Raw genomic sequence first — 15,215 nt, forward strand, 5'->3', positions numbered from 1 at the left:
ATTTGGAGCGTTTACAAAATGAATGTTCTTGTTATTGCTGTCACTGTCATCGTTGCCATACCATCATCATTTTTATCATCGTCATTGTAACATTTGTCATCACTTGACACGTTAATGAGTCTGTTTCAAAAAAAGGAAATTCTTCATGTTCAGATTTCTACATTTGTCGATGAAGAAATAATGCTGAAGAAAATGGATTAGAATAATCGTGAAGAACGTGAATGTGGTCTGAGCTTGTAGCTGAAGGACGTAGCAAATATGGCAAGCCGTTGGAAACAAGGTAAGAGCACCAAAATCAGCGAGACATCTTGAAAAGATGCAGCTGAAGAATCTCCCAACAAAAATACCTGGATTTGTTCAAAAGAAACTTCAAATGTGAAAGATTCATTGAAGTAAGGATTCAAAGTATGTTTCTTAATGGTTGTCTTCTTCTTTTTCAGTCGTTTATTTCCCTGATATAAAGTTATTTTGACGTAGGGATCTGGTAAAGGAAAAGATACTCAGGTGAAAAATGCAAATTAGGGGATCAGTCACTGACTCTGTGTCAATACAAAGAGTGAGTGGCACCAATGGATTATCTTTCATCCATTTTTTTTTTTAAGGTAAAAAAAACCCCATCAGTTGTATGAGATGAAGTAAAATAGACATGTCAAGTACGTACTTCTGGTTGTTTTGAGAAATTTCCAGAAACAAGGAGAGTAAATTAAACAGGGAAGTCTAATTAGATTCTGAATTGAGGGAGTGTTTATATGGTTGCTCAACTTGATAGAAATAACAGCTTAACTTAACCCATGAAGCGCTGGGACTTGCATTTACATAGCATGGACTGCTGAGCACATTTTATGAAGATGAAACTACCATGCACACAAAAAACAAAAAATAGTTAAAATATCTTCTTAGTATATAATAGTGGCAAGTTTTACATCATCTGAAAACTCATTAGTTGAGCTATTAGTCCTCTTGCATTCTGTGGGGTATCAGAGCGTTTGAGTGACATTAGACCCCAACAAACATCCATAAATTAAATGCATCTATCTGGGCCATGATCGTGGCCTGTCGACCTGTGCCTGACGGCCACGATCGGGGCCCGTTGTGCTTTATGTGTTAACTTAACTGGCACTTCGTTGGTTGTAACGATAAGTGTTTCAGTTGATCTGATCAACAGAACAGCCTGCTCATGAGATTTACGTCCCAGTGGCTGAGCGCTCCACAGATACATATACCTTTAATGTAGTTCCCAAGGAGATTCAGCATGACACAGAATGCGACAGGACGGGCCTTTTGAATTACAGGTACCACTCATTTTTGCCAGCTGAGTGAACTGAAGCAATGTAAAATAAAGTCTTGCTTAAGCACGCAATGTGACACCTGGAATTGAACTCATGACCTAATGATTGTGAGCCAAATATTCTAACCACTAAGCCATGTGCTTTCATAGAAACAGCAGCTAAATCTCCCATAAATGATACAATAATGTCTTATATAAAAAAAATGACTTATCTTTTACTTGTTTCACTCACTGGACTGCAGCCATATCAGGGAGAACTCCCTTGAAGGGTTCTGGTGAAACATATTGACCCCAGAACTTATTTTCAAGTCTTGTATTTATTCTATTGATTTCTTTTGCTGAACCGCTATGTTGCAGAGGGCATAAACAAACCAACACCAATTATCAAGTGGTGATGGGGACAAACACAAAGACACACCTACATAAATATATACATACACACACACACATATATATACACACACTCAACGTCTATCAAATCCACTCATAAGGCTTTGATCACTTCGAGGCTATAGAGAAGACACTTGCCCAAGGTACCATGCAGTAAGACTGAACCTGGAACCATATGGTTGGGAAGCAAGCTTCTTACCTACAGCCATGCCTGCACCTATATGTGTATGTGTGCATGTGTCTTTGTGCTATTGTTTGTCCACCACCATGAATAGACAACTGGTTTTGGTTTGTTTACATCCAAGTAACTTAACAGTTCACCAAAAGAGATTGATAGACTTAGAAGAAAGAAAGAAATACCGAGGTCAATTTTTTCGACTAAACCCTTCAAGGTGGGGGCCCCAGAATGGTCACAGGCCAATGATTGAAACAAGGAAAATAAAAATAAACGAAAAATATGTTAAATCTATATTTGCAAGAATATGGTTACAGACAGAGCTTCTAAAATTAGAACTGTAATCAATAAAAGACAGGAACTGTTGTCAAATAACATTGTTCTGTTGGTCCAACCGAACAGAATCAGAGAAAATGGTTATTGTGCAACTGGCTATTGATTCCTTATTACTTTGGCACAATGCAACATTCTTTTGAAACCAGTGAGAAAGTTTCAATGTGGTTCTGTGCCTTGCAAGAAATAAAAGCCAAACTTCACTCAGATTACACTCCGCCACTTTTAAAAAATATTATCTTTTATCTTTTACTTGTTTCAGTCATTGGACTGCAGCCATGCTGGGGCACCACCTTGAAGAATTTTCAAGTTGAATGTATTGATTCCAGTACTTTTTTTCTTTTTTAAACCTGGTACTTATTGTATCGGGCTCTTTTGCTGAGCTGCTAAGTTACGGGGATGTAAACACACCAGTACTGGTGAGAGACAAACACAATGACACACACACATAGATATACATGTATACGTATGACAGGCTCCTTTCAGTTTCCGTCTACCAAATTCACTAACAAGGCTTTGGTTGGCTTGGGACTCTAAAAGAAGACACTTACCCAAGGTGCCATGCAGTGGACTGAACTCAGAACCATGTGGTTGGGAAGCAAGCTTCTTACCACACAGCCACTCCTGTGCCTATGTAAGATAATGTGGTCCTATGCTCCCTTACATGCTGGAAAAAGCTGAGAGAGTCAAGGCTGGAATGCTTTTGATTATATTTCTACTTATTCAAACCTTACCTAGGGTTAAACAACAGTATTCTTCTAGCAGATTTGAATAAATTCCAGCGTCATATTGGTAGATATTTTAACATAATTTATTAACCAAGTGATGGGGTGGGTGACAGGCAAGATTTGAACACTGCAATAAAAGACAATCAAACTAGTCATCATAAAACTATGTGTGGCGCTTTACCATTTGTACAGCATGTGCTGCATCGTATTGATTCCTTACACATTGGTCCATTTCATAATTATGAGGCAAGATCGATGAAATTCAATGATGTTCACTTCTCTTCTCCAAGACAATTAAAAATTTCTTCTGGGAAATATTGCAGTATAATGGACTTTTCTCCTTTTTTATTATATATATATTATATATTTTTTTATCATATATATATATAGGCGTAGGAGTGGCTGTGTGGTAAGTAGCTTGCTTACCAACCACATGGTCCCAGGTTCAGTCCCACTGCGTGGCATCTTGGGCAAGTGTCTTCTACTATAGCCTCGGGCCGACCAAAGCCTTGTGAGTGGATTTGGTAGACGGAAACTGAAAGAAGCCTGTCGTATATATGTATATATATATATGTATGTGTATATGTGTTTGTATGTCTGTGTTTGTCCCCCCAACATCGCTTGACAACCGATGCTGGTGTGTTTATGTCCCCATAACTTAGCGGTTCGGCAAAAGAGGCCGATAGAATAAGTACTAGGCTTCCAAAGAATAAGTCCTGGGGTCAATTTGCTCGACTAAAAGCGGTGCTCCAGCATGGCCACAGTCAAATGACTGAAACAAGTAAAAGAGTATATATATTATATATATATTCTATGTCTGAGTGAGAGGATGTCTTGGGGAAGGCATTAGATTGCATCCAATGGTGAGGCTCCAGCTTGGGAGTTTTGGGTTTTTTTGGGGAGTATGGAGTTACACTTTGGTCTGTACTACTCACAGAGATTGGTGCATGGGAGGGAAGCATCCTGGACCTTTGTTAGAATCTTTGAGACTAGCAGAAAGAAAATCAGGAAAGTAGAACCACAACTCATAGGAACAGAACATCCAATAGGCTTCCTCTCAGTTTCCATCAACTCAATTTCATTTGTGTAGAGTTAAAAAACAACAGTTGTTCGCAAACCACAGTAAAAAAGATGTCAAGAGAATTTCTGTTTATAAACCAATAATAACTTCATCAAAATTAATAAAATCATTTCATTATATATATATATTAGAAAAAATAATAAGGTACTTAGATATCTGGATGGTTGTACATTTACAGATTTTTATTAATATGTCACATGTTTTATTTAAATTTAGCGCTTGCATCTATTCTAGTAGATTCTCCAGATTTGGAGAATCTACAAGAATAGATGCAAGCGCTAATTTATAAAAACATGTGACATATTAATAAAAATTTGTAAATGTATAACCATCCAGATATCTGAGTACCTTATTATTTTTTCTAATATATAATTCCTGTACATCACCTCCAAACCTTCTAATATATATATATATATATATATATATATATATATATATGTATATATATATTTATATATATATTTAATCAAATTAATATTCAATTTATAACCTTCTCTCTCTCTCTCTCTCTCTCTCTCTCTCTCTTTCTCTCTCTCTCTCTCTCTATATATATATATATATGTATATATATAGTATAATTTGGGTAAAAACCTTATAACATGCATTTAAAAGTTCTTATAATTGTTATTTGGTTATCACATGTTATCCTACAATAGGGTATATTTTACCCAGTGAAGCACCCATACACAGCTGCTGGTGCTGAAAAATATTTAATTATATAATAATTATAAAGAATGATCTTGTATAATGGCAATAGAATATAAACTCAGCTGGTGTATGGTGCAGAAACGAATGTGGTGAACTACTATCAAAGCCTCATATCCTCCATTCTCATGTAATATTATTTTAAACGATATATGTAAGTAGTTATTTGGACCTTGGGTAAATGTCTTTCACTGTTTAGGCTACCTAATGTCATCCATGATTACAATATAATTGTCACTGGATCTATGTCAATGAACACTGCATTCAATATATACACACACACACACACACACACACACACATATATATATATATATATATATATATATATATATATATATGAATATATAGTTTTAGGGAAAAGAACCAAGTTTCATGAACTCATCGATGAATAATAATATTATTCTCTTTATCTTATGATATTTACTTTGTATTATATTATACTCAGTTATTGTGCTTTTAATTATCAATTTTTCTATATGTGACAGTGGATTTTCATCGATGAGTTCATGAAACTTGGTTCTTTTCCCTAAAACTATATATTTTATATATATTTTAATCTGTAAAGCTCAATTTAATTTTAATTTTTTATAAATTGATTTTAATTGAGTTTTTACCTGTAATTTTGGATTTTGTCCCTAATATATATATATATACATATATATATATATATATATATATATATATATATATATATATTTATGTACTCTATTAGAGACAGCAAATTGATTAATTTACCTGATAACCCTCCAACATCCATCTTCTTGAGGTTTTTGGCTTCCAGGATGACCACAGTTAATTTGCCAGCAGTGGGGACATAGCGCAATGAGAAACATATATCACCAAGCTTGTTTTCCTATAAAATAGAAAGTTTGACCACAGGTCAACCATTGAACACAACTGAAAGCTTAAAATAAATTTGGTCATTTTTTTTTTGTTTTTGTTTTTGGTTATATTTTTTTTTTACTTTATACTCACTGTTTGGCCAAACGTCTGTCAAATGCCGCAAAGAAGGGAGAGCAAGTGAAGAGTCTTGGGCACAGCTTTCCCTCATGACTAAAGGATAAAACACAATTGAGCACACACATACACAAACGCACACACATACAAACACACACACAAACACACACACATACACACTCACCCACCAACACACACACACATACACTATGCTCATGAACATATACACTTACTACACACATACACTGAATATATGAACATTGCATACACACATGCACACACTCATAAACACACACACCTTTACATATAAACATGTACACTCACAAATATACACACACACTTCCTCAAACACACACAATGAACTTACTTTATTAACACGACTTATTAATACAGATAATTTGTTAATTCACTAATTAAATATACAAATGATAAATAAAAATATAATGTGTGGCGGTAAAAGAAAAACCAAAACTTACTTTCTCAGCATCATTATCAGGACTGGTGAGATCCCTCCATTCTTCAATTACTGATCCAAGATCTATAGAATTCATTGGAACTTGGACTTGACCAATTTGGTCATGCTTTGAAAAGCGATCAAAATCATAGATCGCAAATATTAGCGTCTTACCCGTAATGTCAGCATAAGGTACGTTCTGCAAGAGAAGCATAGAAAAACGGTAATTAGAAGCTGTAATTATTTATTTACAGAAGAGTGGTGGTGGTTGTTTTGGTGGTTGTGGTGGTTGTTGGCACTCCGTCGCTTACGACGTCGAGGGTTCCAGTTGATCCGATCAACGGAACAGCCTGCTCGTGAAATTAACGTGCAAGTGGCTGAGCACTCCACAGACACGTGTACCCTTAACGTAGTTCTCGGGGATATTCAGCGTGACACAGTGTGACAAGGCTGACCCTTTGAATTACAGGTACAACAGAAACAGGAAGTAAGAGTGAGAGAAAGTTGTGGTGAAAGAGTACAGCAGGGTTCGCCACCATCCCCTGCCGGAGCCCCGTGGAGCTTTCAGGTGTTTTTTGCTCAATAAACACTCACAACGCCCGGTCTGGGAATCGAAACCGTGATTCTCCGACCGCAAGTCCGCTGCCCTAACCACTGGGCCATTGCGCCTCCACTTACTGATGTTAAATATTGTTTATATATATATATATATATATATATATATATATATATATATATATATATATATATATATATATATATATATATATATATATATATATATATATATATATTGATGTTGAATATTGTTACTTACTGATGTTATATATTGTTACTGTTGTTACACACTGATGTTACCTATCGATGTTACATTCTAATGTTACACTCTGATGTAACATCCTGCCGTTGTTGCATGAGGTTACCAACCTCCGTCACAAAGCACAAGACATTTACTGAAAAGAGCATGTTACCCTATAACAAATACATGGGAAGTTGAAGCTAGTATCTTTGTGTCTAGGCCAGAAACATCTAGAATTGGATGGTCACTGTTATCGAGCAGAGAGAGGGAGAGATCATTTCATCTCTCCTCTTGCAGAGGCTGACAGGAAGAGCATTCTCAAGGAAACACACCTTTCTAGATGTGACTGCGTGCAACTCAGGAATTGCCATCAAAGTGGTGGCAATGAATGATCGAAAGGTGGAGAAGTCGATCATGCTGTGAATCCTGACTGGTTGCGATTGGTTGTTCAACCATGTCGAAGGATGATGATGATGAAATTAATGATGATGATAATGATGACCATGATGAGGATGTTACAGGCTGTGGTTACTATGGCTACAGTAGTTACTGTGGTTACTGCAGTTACCATGGTTACAGTGGTTACTATACTAACTGCTGTTACTATGGCTACTATGACTGCTATGGTTAGTGTTGTTACTGCAGTTGCTATGGTTACCAGTTACTGAAATTGGTCAGTGGATGTGACTTACCTTAAATGTGAAGGATTCATTAAATACTGGATTCAGTGTTTTCCGATGGACTTTTGTTTCAAATTTCTTCTTTTTGTCGGGCATTAGATAGACTTTGACGTATGGGTCAGACGTCCCAGACATATCCATCCCAGGTAGGTCGGCAGCCTGTATTACATTTACTGTTAGCTGGAGAAGAGAGAGAGAGAGAGAGAGTTGTTAGCTGAGGCTGAGCTGAGAGGTAGACTGTGGAAAGGGAAAGGGATAGAGAAGGCTGATAAAGAGGGAGAGAGAGAGAAATAAGTGAGGAATGGAGAGAGAGAGAGAGAAATCAGGGGAGAAAGAGAGAGAGTTGTTAGCTGAGGCTGAGCTGAGGGGTGGTGAGAGGTAGACTGTGGAAAGAGAAAGAGGGAGAGAGAGAGAGAGAGAAAGCAGGGGAGAGGGAGAGAGAGTTGTTAGCTGAGGGGTGGTGGTGAGAGGTAGACTGTGGAAAGGGAAAGGGATAGAGAAGGCTGATAAAGAGAGGGGGAGAGAGAGAGAAAAAGAAGTGCAGAATAGAAAGAGAAAGAGAAAGTAGGAGAGAGGGAGGAGGAAGAGAAGTGATGGACGGAGCAAGAGAGGTAAGGAGAGTAAGAGAGAGGGAAAGCACAAAATGAAAGGAATATTATCAACATAATGCTGATACTCTTGTGTTATTTGTTGTAGATGTGGAGTACTCCAAGTTACTCTTGTCGCGAGTATCAATCAATCAATCAATCAATCAGTCCACAGCTATTGTTTAACCATTGATACAATATCTCAGCTTCTATCTTTTATCTTTTACTCATTTCAATCCTTAAACTGCATTCAAGCTGGGACATCACGTTGAAGGGTTTTAGTTAAAGAAATCTTCAAACAAGAAGAAAAAATCCAATGATGCTTCAACCACTGAATGAACTATAATTTGGACTATTCCAGACTGTTTTATTGTTACAGAAAGTGGCATTGCTCATTAAGCCCTCGTTTCATTATGATATCTCTCTGATCAGGTCAAGTCCAAAACAATGTAAACAAAAAGAAGAAAAACGAAAAACGAATCAATAAGGGAATATACTACTGCTATTTAGCCCTATTTCAACCAGCTGGTCGTGCTACTTCAGGCTGATGACGAGCAAAGACTCAGAAACATGTCCCTGAATGCAAGCTAGGCTGGGTGGAGGAGTTTGTCTCCGCCTCGCAAACATAAGGAGACAGGAAATGTGTCAAGGCCGACAGGAAGTGGTCCAGCTTCCTAGGGCTAAATAGCAGTAGTATATTCCCCTATTGGGACTGTCACGTTAAGTTGGCAGTATACAACTACTTTATTGCATCACTACTGCTTAAGTCTCTCAGAGAGATTTAGAAATTCGTTATTTCTAATATATTTTTATATTTATATATATATATATATATATATATATATATATATATATATATATGAGTTCAAAGCAATGATTAGTAACATTACAAAACCGGTATGCTTTTGAATCTCTTTAACAATTCACAATAATGACTTTTATTACTTTTATTCCTACCTCAGTTCATCTAATTGTATATATCTAGCGTTACTTTTTATAAAAAGCCTTACCTTCTTTTTGATTTCCAATGTACATTTTTGCTTATTTTTATTCTTACTTTCCCCCTATATATATATATATATATATATATATATATACATATATATATATATATATAACAGTTATCCCTCGCCATATTGTAGTTCACCTATTGCAGTTTATTATTTAAGCTTATGCTGATTTCTCTGTGGTGTTGTTTTGCATTTATAATAAAATAAATATATACAAATTATAAAAATAATTTTAAAAAGTATACAGTAGGCGCAGGAGTGGCTGTGTGGTAAGTAGCTTGCTTACCAACCACATGGTTCCGGGTTCAGTCCCACTGCGTGGCACCTTGGGCAAGTGTCTTCTACTATAGCTTCAGGCCGACCAAAGCCTTGTGAGTGGATTTGGTAGACGGAAACTGAAAGAAGCCTGTCGTATATATGTATATATATGTATGTGTGTGTGTGTGTGTTTGTGTATCTGTGTTTGTCCCCCCAACATCGATTGACAACCGATGCTGGTGTGTTTATGTCCCTGTAAAGAGACCGATAGAATAAGTACTAGGCTTCCAAAGTATAAGTCCTGGGGTCGATTAGCTCGACCAAAGGCGGTGCTCCAGCATGGCCACAGTCAAATGACTGAAACAAGTAAAAGAGTAAAAGAGTACAGTACAGTACTGTTTCTATTTCACAGATTTTCACCTATTGCAGGGGTCTTTGGAATGTAACACCTGCGATAGTCAAGGGATTACTGTGTGTGTATATATATATATATATATATATATATCATCATCATCATCGTTTAACGTCCGCTTTCCATGCTAGCATGGGTTGGACGATTTGACTGAGGACTGGTGAAACCGGATGGCAACACCAGGCTCCAATATATATATATATATATATATATATATACAGTAGGCTTCTTTCATCTTCTATCAAATCCACTCATATGGCTTTGGTCAGCCCAAGGCTATAGCAGAAGACATTTGCCCAAAGTGCCATGCAGTAGGACTGAACCTGGGACCCTGCAGTTGGGAAGCAAACTTTTGACCACACACCCTTTTAATGAAAATATCTCTAACTTCATACATCTCCTGATTATCAAGAACTCTTTCATTAACGTCATCTCAAAATGCCAAGCATTTGGTATTTTTCTTGTATCCATGGTGACAAGGAATGTCCTGTCTTCTAAAAACCATGACATTAGCTGTGAGGAATGGTTACAGCATGACATTTGGCATTTCTGTTTTTTTTTGTTTCTTTTATGCTGCTTGGGATTTGATCTGATCAAAGACATCAAAATGGAATGGTGGCCTAATGAGCAATTCCCTTTCTGTGACAGTGGAATAATCTGGAAGAGTCCAAATTCTTCTGATGGGTGAAGCATTATTGGATTGCTTCTTGTTGTTTGAAGATTTGAGAATTGATGCAAAGAATTTGGAAAAATCACATTAAAAATGTGGAAAGATTTTATGCAACAACTGCATAAAATAATGGTTTCAAATTTTGGCACAAGGCCAGCAGTTTCAGTGGGGTGAGGGAGATAAGTCGATTACATCAACTCCAGTATTCAACTGGTACTTATTTTATTGACCCCAGAATGATGAAAATCGAAATTGACCTTAGAATAATAATAATAATAATAATAATGATTGTTTCAAATTTTGGCACAAGGCCAGCAATTTTAGGAGTGGGGTGTAAGTCAATTAAATTGACCTCAGTATGCAACTGGTACTTATTTTATCAACTCCAAAAGGATGAGAGTCAATGTCAGAAATATTAATAATAGTAATCCTTTCTACTAAAGGCACAAGGTCTGAAATTTTGGGGAAGGGGGCTAGTCAATTACATCAATCCCCAGTACTCAACTGGTACTTTTTTTTCATTGACCCCCAAAAGGCTGAAAAGCAAAGTCAACCCTGGAATAATAATAAAGAAATTGAGAAATATCAGGACCTAGCCAGAGAGGAGAAGAGATTGTGAAAGATAAAGGTGACAATTGTTCCTGTGATACTTGGTACACTTGGCACATACCCAGACTGCTACCCAAGAGGCTGAAGGATATTGGAACTAAGACACATATTGTCAAACTGTAGAAAATTGCAATCCTGTATTCTACATGAACCCTAAGAAATATTCTTGAAATTTGAGGAGACTTGTTGTCACCAAACCTCAAGATAATATCCCTGTAAATTGAATAAGCTTTTAGCAGCTTTTGTGTGGACTAAGATTCCTGATGACAGGCCACTGGTATTTATAGAGTGTTAAACACTTTTGATATGCAAATTAGGGACTCCTTCATACAGTAACTGCTCCATTTGTTGAGTATATAAACAGTTTGGCTGCATGTTTCTCTTGAGACTGTCAGAATGATGTAGACGCCTCTGATGAGAACCTAATAAGGTTTAAAAGTTGATTAAGGTTGTTCATCATTTTTCTTTCAGTCTGCTGAGAAATGGCTAAAATTTGCCCTGTTTATAAATTATACCATATGTTACATAATAATAATAATAATAATCCTTTCTACAATAGATACAAGGCCTGAAATTTGGGGGAAGGGGTTAATCAATTACATCGACCCCAGTGTTTCACTGGTCTTTATTTTATCAACCCCAAAAGTATGAAAAGCAATGTTGACCTCAGCGGAATTTGAATTCAGAATGTAGTGGCAGACAAAATACCACTAAGCATTTCACCCAGCCTGCTATTAATTCTGCTGGCTCACCACCTTAAATAATAATAATAATAATAATAGACCAGGTATAGTTAGAGATCATCAACAACAAAAAAAATGTCTTCTAATTGATGTATAAATCCCAACAGATGACAGTGTATCTCTAACAGAAACAGAAAACTCTCAAAATACAAAGAGCTGGAAATAGCAGTAACACAAATGTGGAGCCTAAAACTGAAACAATCCCTATAATAATAAGGTGCATTAGGTATTATAAAAAAGACATTCAGACAAATGCCTAACCGAAACATCAGGACTTACGAATATATATAACATACAGGAAATAGCACTACTAGACATCGCACATATCCTATGTAAAACACTTTCAATACAGTGAAAGTAAGAGCACCAAAACAAACCACAGCACATACCCAAGGCACACAGAGCTGTGCTCGGTAGTGCAGTGAAAGCACGTTATAAAAATAAGACTACTGAATAATAATAATAATAATTCTTTCTAATATGGGCACAAAGCCTGAAAATTTTTTGTGGGGAGGGGTAAGTTGATTACATCAACTCTAGTAGTTGACTGGTACTTAATTTATCGAGCATGAAAGGATGAAAGGAGAAGTCGACCTTGGCAGAATTTGAACTCAGAACATAAAGACGGATGAAATACAGCTAAGCATTTCACCAGACATGCTAACGATTTTGCCAGGACACAGCTTTAAGAATAAAATAATAATAACGATAATGCAATACCAAGCACTGGTATTGGAAGTGTTATCATGTACATTGTTTTGTCTTGGTATAAAAAAAAATGGGCTACAGCAAATATTCTGCTCAATACCACAGATTTGCTTGTCAGTTGTTTGACCGTAACCAGTTGAGCATGTCCCTTGGTGGGTGACAATATGTGCATCTCTGATCACAAGTAGAAGTAGTGGGGGTGCATCATAGCCATGTGTTGAGAGGAATTCTTTGGGGTTGAATAATTCACTTCTGGAAACATGGGTGTTTCATTCAACATCCTTAAATAACCCTTATTCAGGGACCTTTTGCGTGGGATTGGCTACTTGACCTGAAGAAAATTCTAACTGGACCTCACCTGCAAACTCCTGCACTGTTTATCTTGATATGAGATCACCATGTCGCACACATATCGTTGTGATGCATATACCTGGTGTACCCTTATCAGACTGGTAGTCATGAGGGGTATATTGGGCTTCGTTTATTTGTACCCCAGTGTCACTTTGATGGCATGTGCTGCTCTCTCACTTGTCTGCTACTTTATTTTATCAAACCCCAAAAGGGTGAATGTGGAGTTGACTTTAACAAGATTTGAACTCAGAACATGCACATTTGTTATTTCATTTGGCACATTATCTATTGCCCTAACAGTTCATCCGACCGAACATTATTTTAAATTAGTGGGCTAAAACCCTGCTAAAAAGTAAAACATAAGAATTTGGTGGGGGAAAACAGGAGACTGATGCTGGTCCTGTGAGCTGCATTACAAGTTGTAAAGGGATGACACCATTGTGCAAAGAGTATCACTAATTTGAAATCTTTCAAGGAAATATGTCTGGAAACAGGTGAGGAATGGTGACAGGAAGGGCATCCAGCCCTTAATAATCTAACACAATAAATTCTGTCTGACCCATACAAGCATGGAAAAGTAGATGTTAAAATGGCAATAATGATGTTTTACTCTCTTAGGACAAAACTGGAATCTGTCACAAATATAAGACCATCTCCCAAATATAAAATATTTTGGTAACTGTGGAATCTCTCACAAAAGGAAAACCATCCATCTGTCCATTTTTCACCATTCACTATTTCTGAGAGGTTCGTATGTGGAGGAGGGAGGGATTGATTCCTTCAGTACCTTCTCCATAGGGTCCTACCAGAAGTAAGCACCATTATGCTTTCCAGCTGGGTTCCCAAGTGGGACTAACTGAAACTGGATATTATCCAACCGTCTCATCTCTGGTCTATCCCTAGACCTTGCATCAGAAAACCATCTCTCAAATTTAAAATATTTTAGGAACTGGAATCTATCACGAGATCATCTCTCAGGTACAAAGATTTTGATAAACTGGAAGAATATATCGATATCAAATTTTGGCACAAGGCCAGCAATTTTGGTACTCAACTGGTACTTATTTTATTGACCTTGAAAGGATGAAAGGCAAGGTTGACCTGAGGAGAATTTGAACTCAGAACCTATAGACAGATGAAATGCCTGGCGAGCTAACAATTCTGCTAGCCTTAAACTGGAAGACTATATCACAAAACAAAGACTGTCTCTCAAATATAAAATATTTTGGTAACTGGAATCTCCAACAAAAGGAAAACCATTCATCCATCTATCCATTTTCTCTGCTCACTACTCCTGGGAGGGTCGTAGGGATGGGCACCTCTAGCACCTCAACCTTAGGGTCCTAACAGAAGCAGCAATCTTCACATTTTGGAGCTAGACTCAAGAGGGTAACCAACTAAGACTATGAATATTATCTGACCATATCATGTTTGATCTGCTCATGTCTTTTGTCTGTTGGAAAAAAAAAAAAAACACTTCTCAAATCTGAAATATTTTGGTAAAATTAAATTGTGCTTACCTCGCCTTTCTGAAAATCGTAGTCCATTGAATATTGGAGTTTTCCTAATTTAACTTCAGATTTTGTACTTTCAGCATCTTCATTCTCTTCCATATTCATTGGCAGCTCCTCTAAGTCCGGCTGCACCTTGGCAAAATCAACAATAATTGCAGTTCCAAAGGACAAGTAATGTGTCAGCCAGATGGAAGAAGAACAAAAACTGGTGTTAGATGAAATAACAAGATGCAATGCAGACAAAGCATGCAGTCTGGGTTTACGTGTCGAACAGACATAGCGGAGGAGGAGTAGGATCCAAGATGTTGGGAACGGTAAAGGTACCACACATAGACAACTTCACAGATACGTCCTTATGTCTATGTCTATGTGTGTGTGTGTTGGTTTTGGTTAATATTGGACAGACACAGGGAAGGTGGAGGATCCAAAGCAGAAACACTGTAGGTATTACTGGTAAAGAACTTCACAAACACATCCTTATGTCTGTTGATACGTGTATATGTAGTTACCCATATATATATGTGTGTGTGAGTGTGTATGCATTTAATTGCATGTGAGAGTGATTAGTTTTTATGTATATGTATGTGTATTTAATTGTATGCGTGTCTATGTATTTATATATATATATGTGTATGCATGTGTTTTATCTGAATGTGTGAATGTGTATTAATCTGTATGTGTGTGTATGTATTTATATATATGATTGTGTGCACGTGTTTTATTTGAATGTGTGTATTAATCCGTATGCATGTGTATGCAT

The 15,215-nt window shown here is 36.8% G+C and overlaps 1 protein-coding gene across 14 annotated transcripts in view; it reads right to left on the reverse strand.

Annotated features, from left to right (window-relative positions):
• Positions 1-15,215, reverse strand: part of LOC106872335 (synaptotagmin-1) — a 172,190-nt gene that overhangs the window by 19,096 nt on the left and 137,879 nt on the right. For 8 of the 14 annotated variants that reach the window (XM_089339862.1, XM_089339853.1, XM_089339852.1 and 5 more), the window contains 4 exons: positions 14,462-14,587; positions 7,606-7,773; positions 6,137-6,313; positions 5,439-5,556 (listed from right to left, as the gene is read on the reverse strand). In XM_089339862.1, coding sequence (XP_089195988.1) covers positions 5,439-5,556; positions 6,137-6,313; positions 7,606-7,773; positions 14,462-14,587 — 589 coding nt within the window. The remainder of the gene's footprint in view (positions 1-5,438; positions 5,557-6,136; positions 6,314-7,605; positions 7,774-14,461; positions 14,588-15,215) is intronic. The other 6 variants (XM_089339864.1, XM_089339859.1, XM_089339865.1 and 3 more) reach the window with 1 other exon arrangement.

Source organism: Octopus bimaculoides, chromosome 22, assembly GCF_046866305.1.
Source record: "Octopus bimaculoides isolate indiv1 chromosome 22, ASM4686630v1, whole genome shotgun sequence".
Lineage (NCBI taxonomy): Eukaryota > Metazoa > Mollusca > Cephalopoda > Octopoda > Octopodidae > Octopus > Octopus bimaculoides.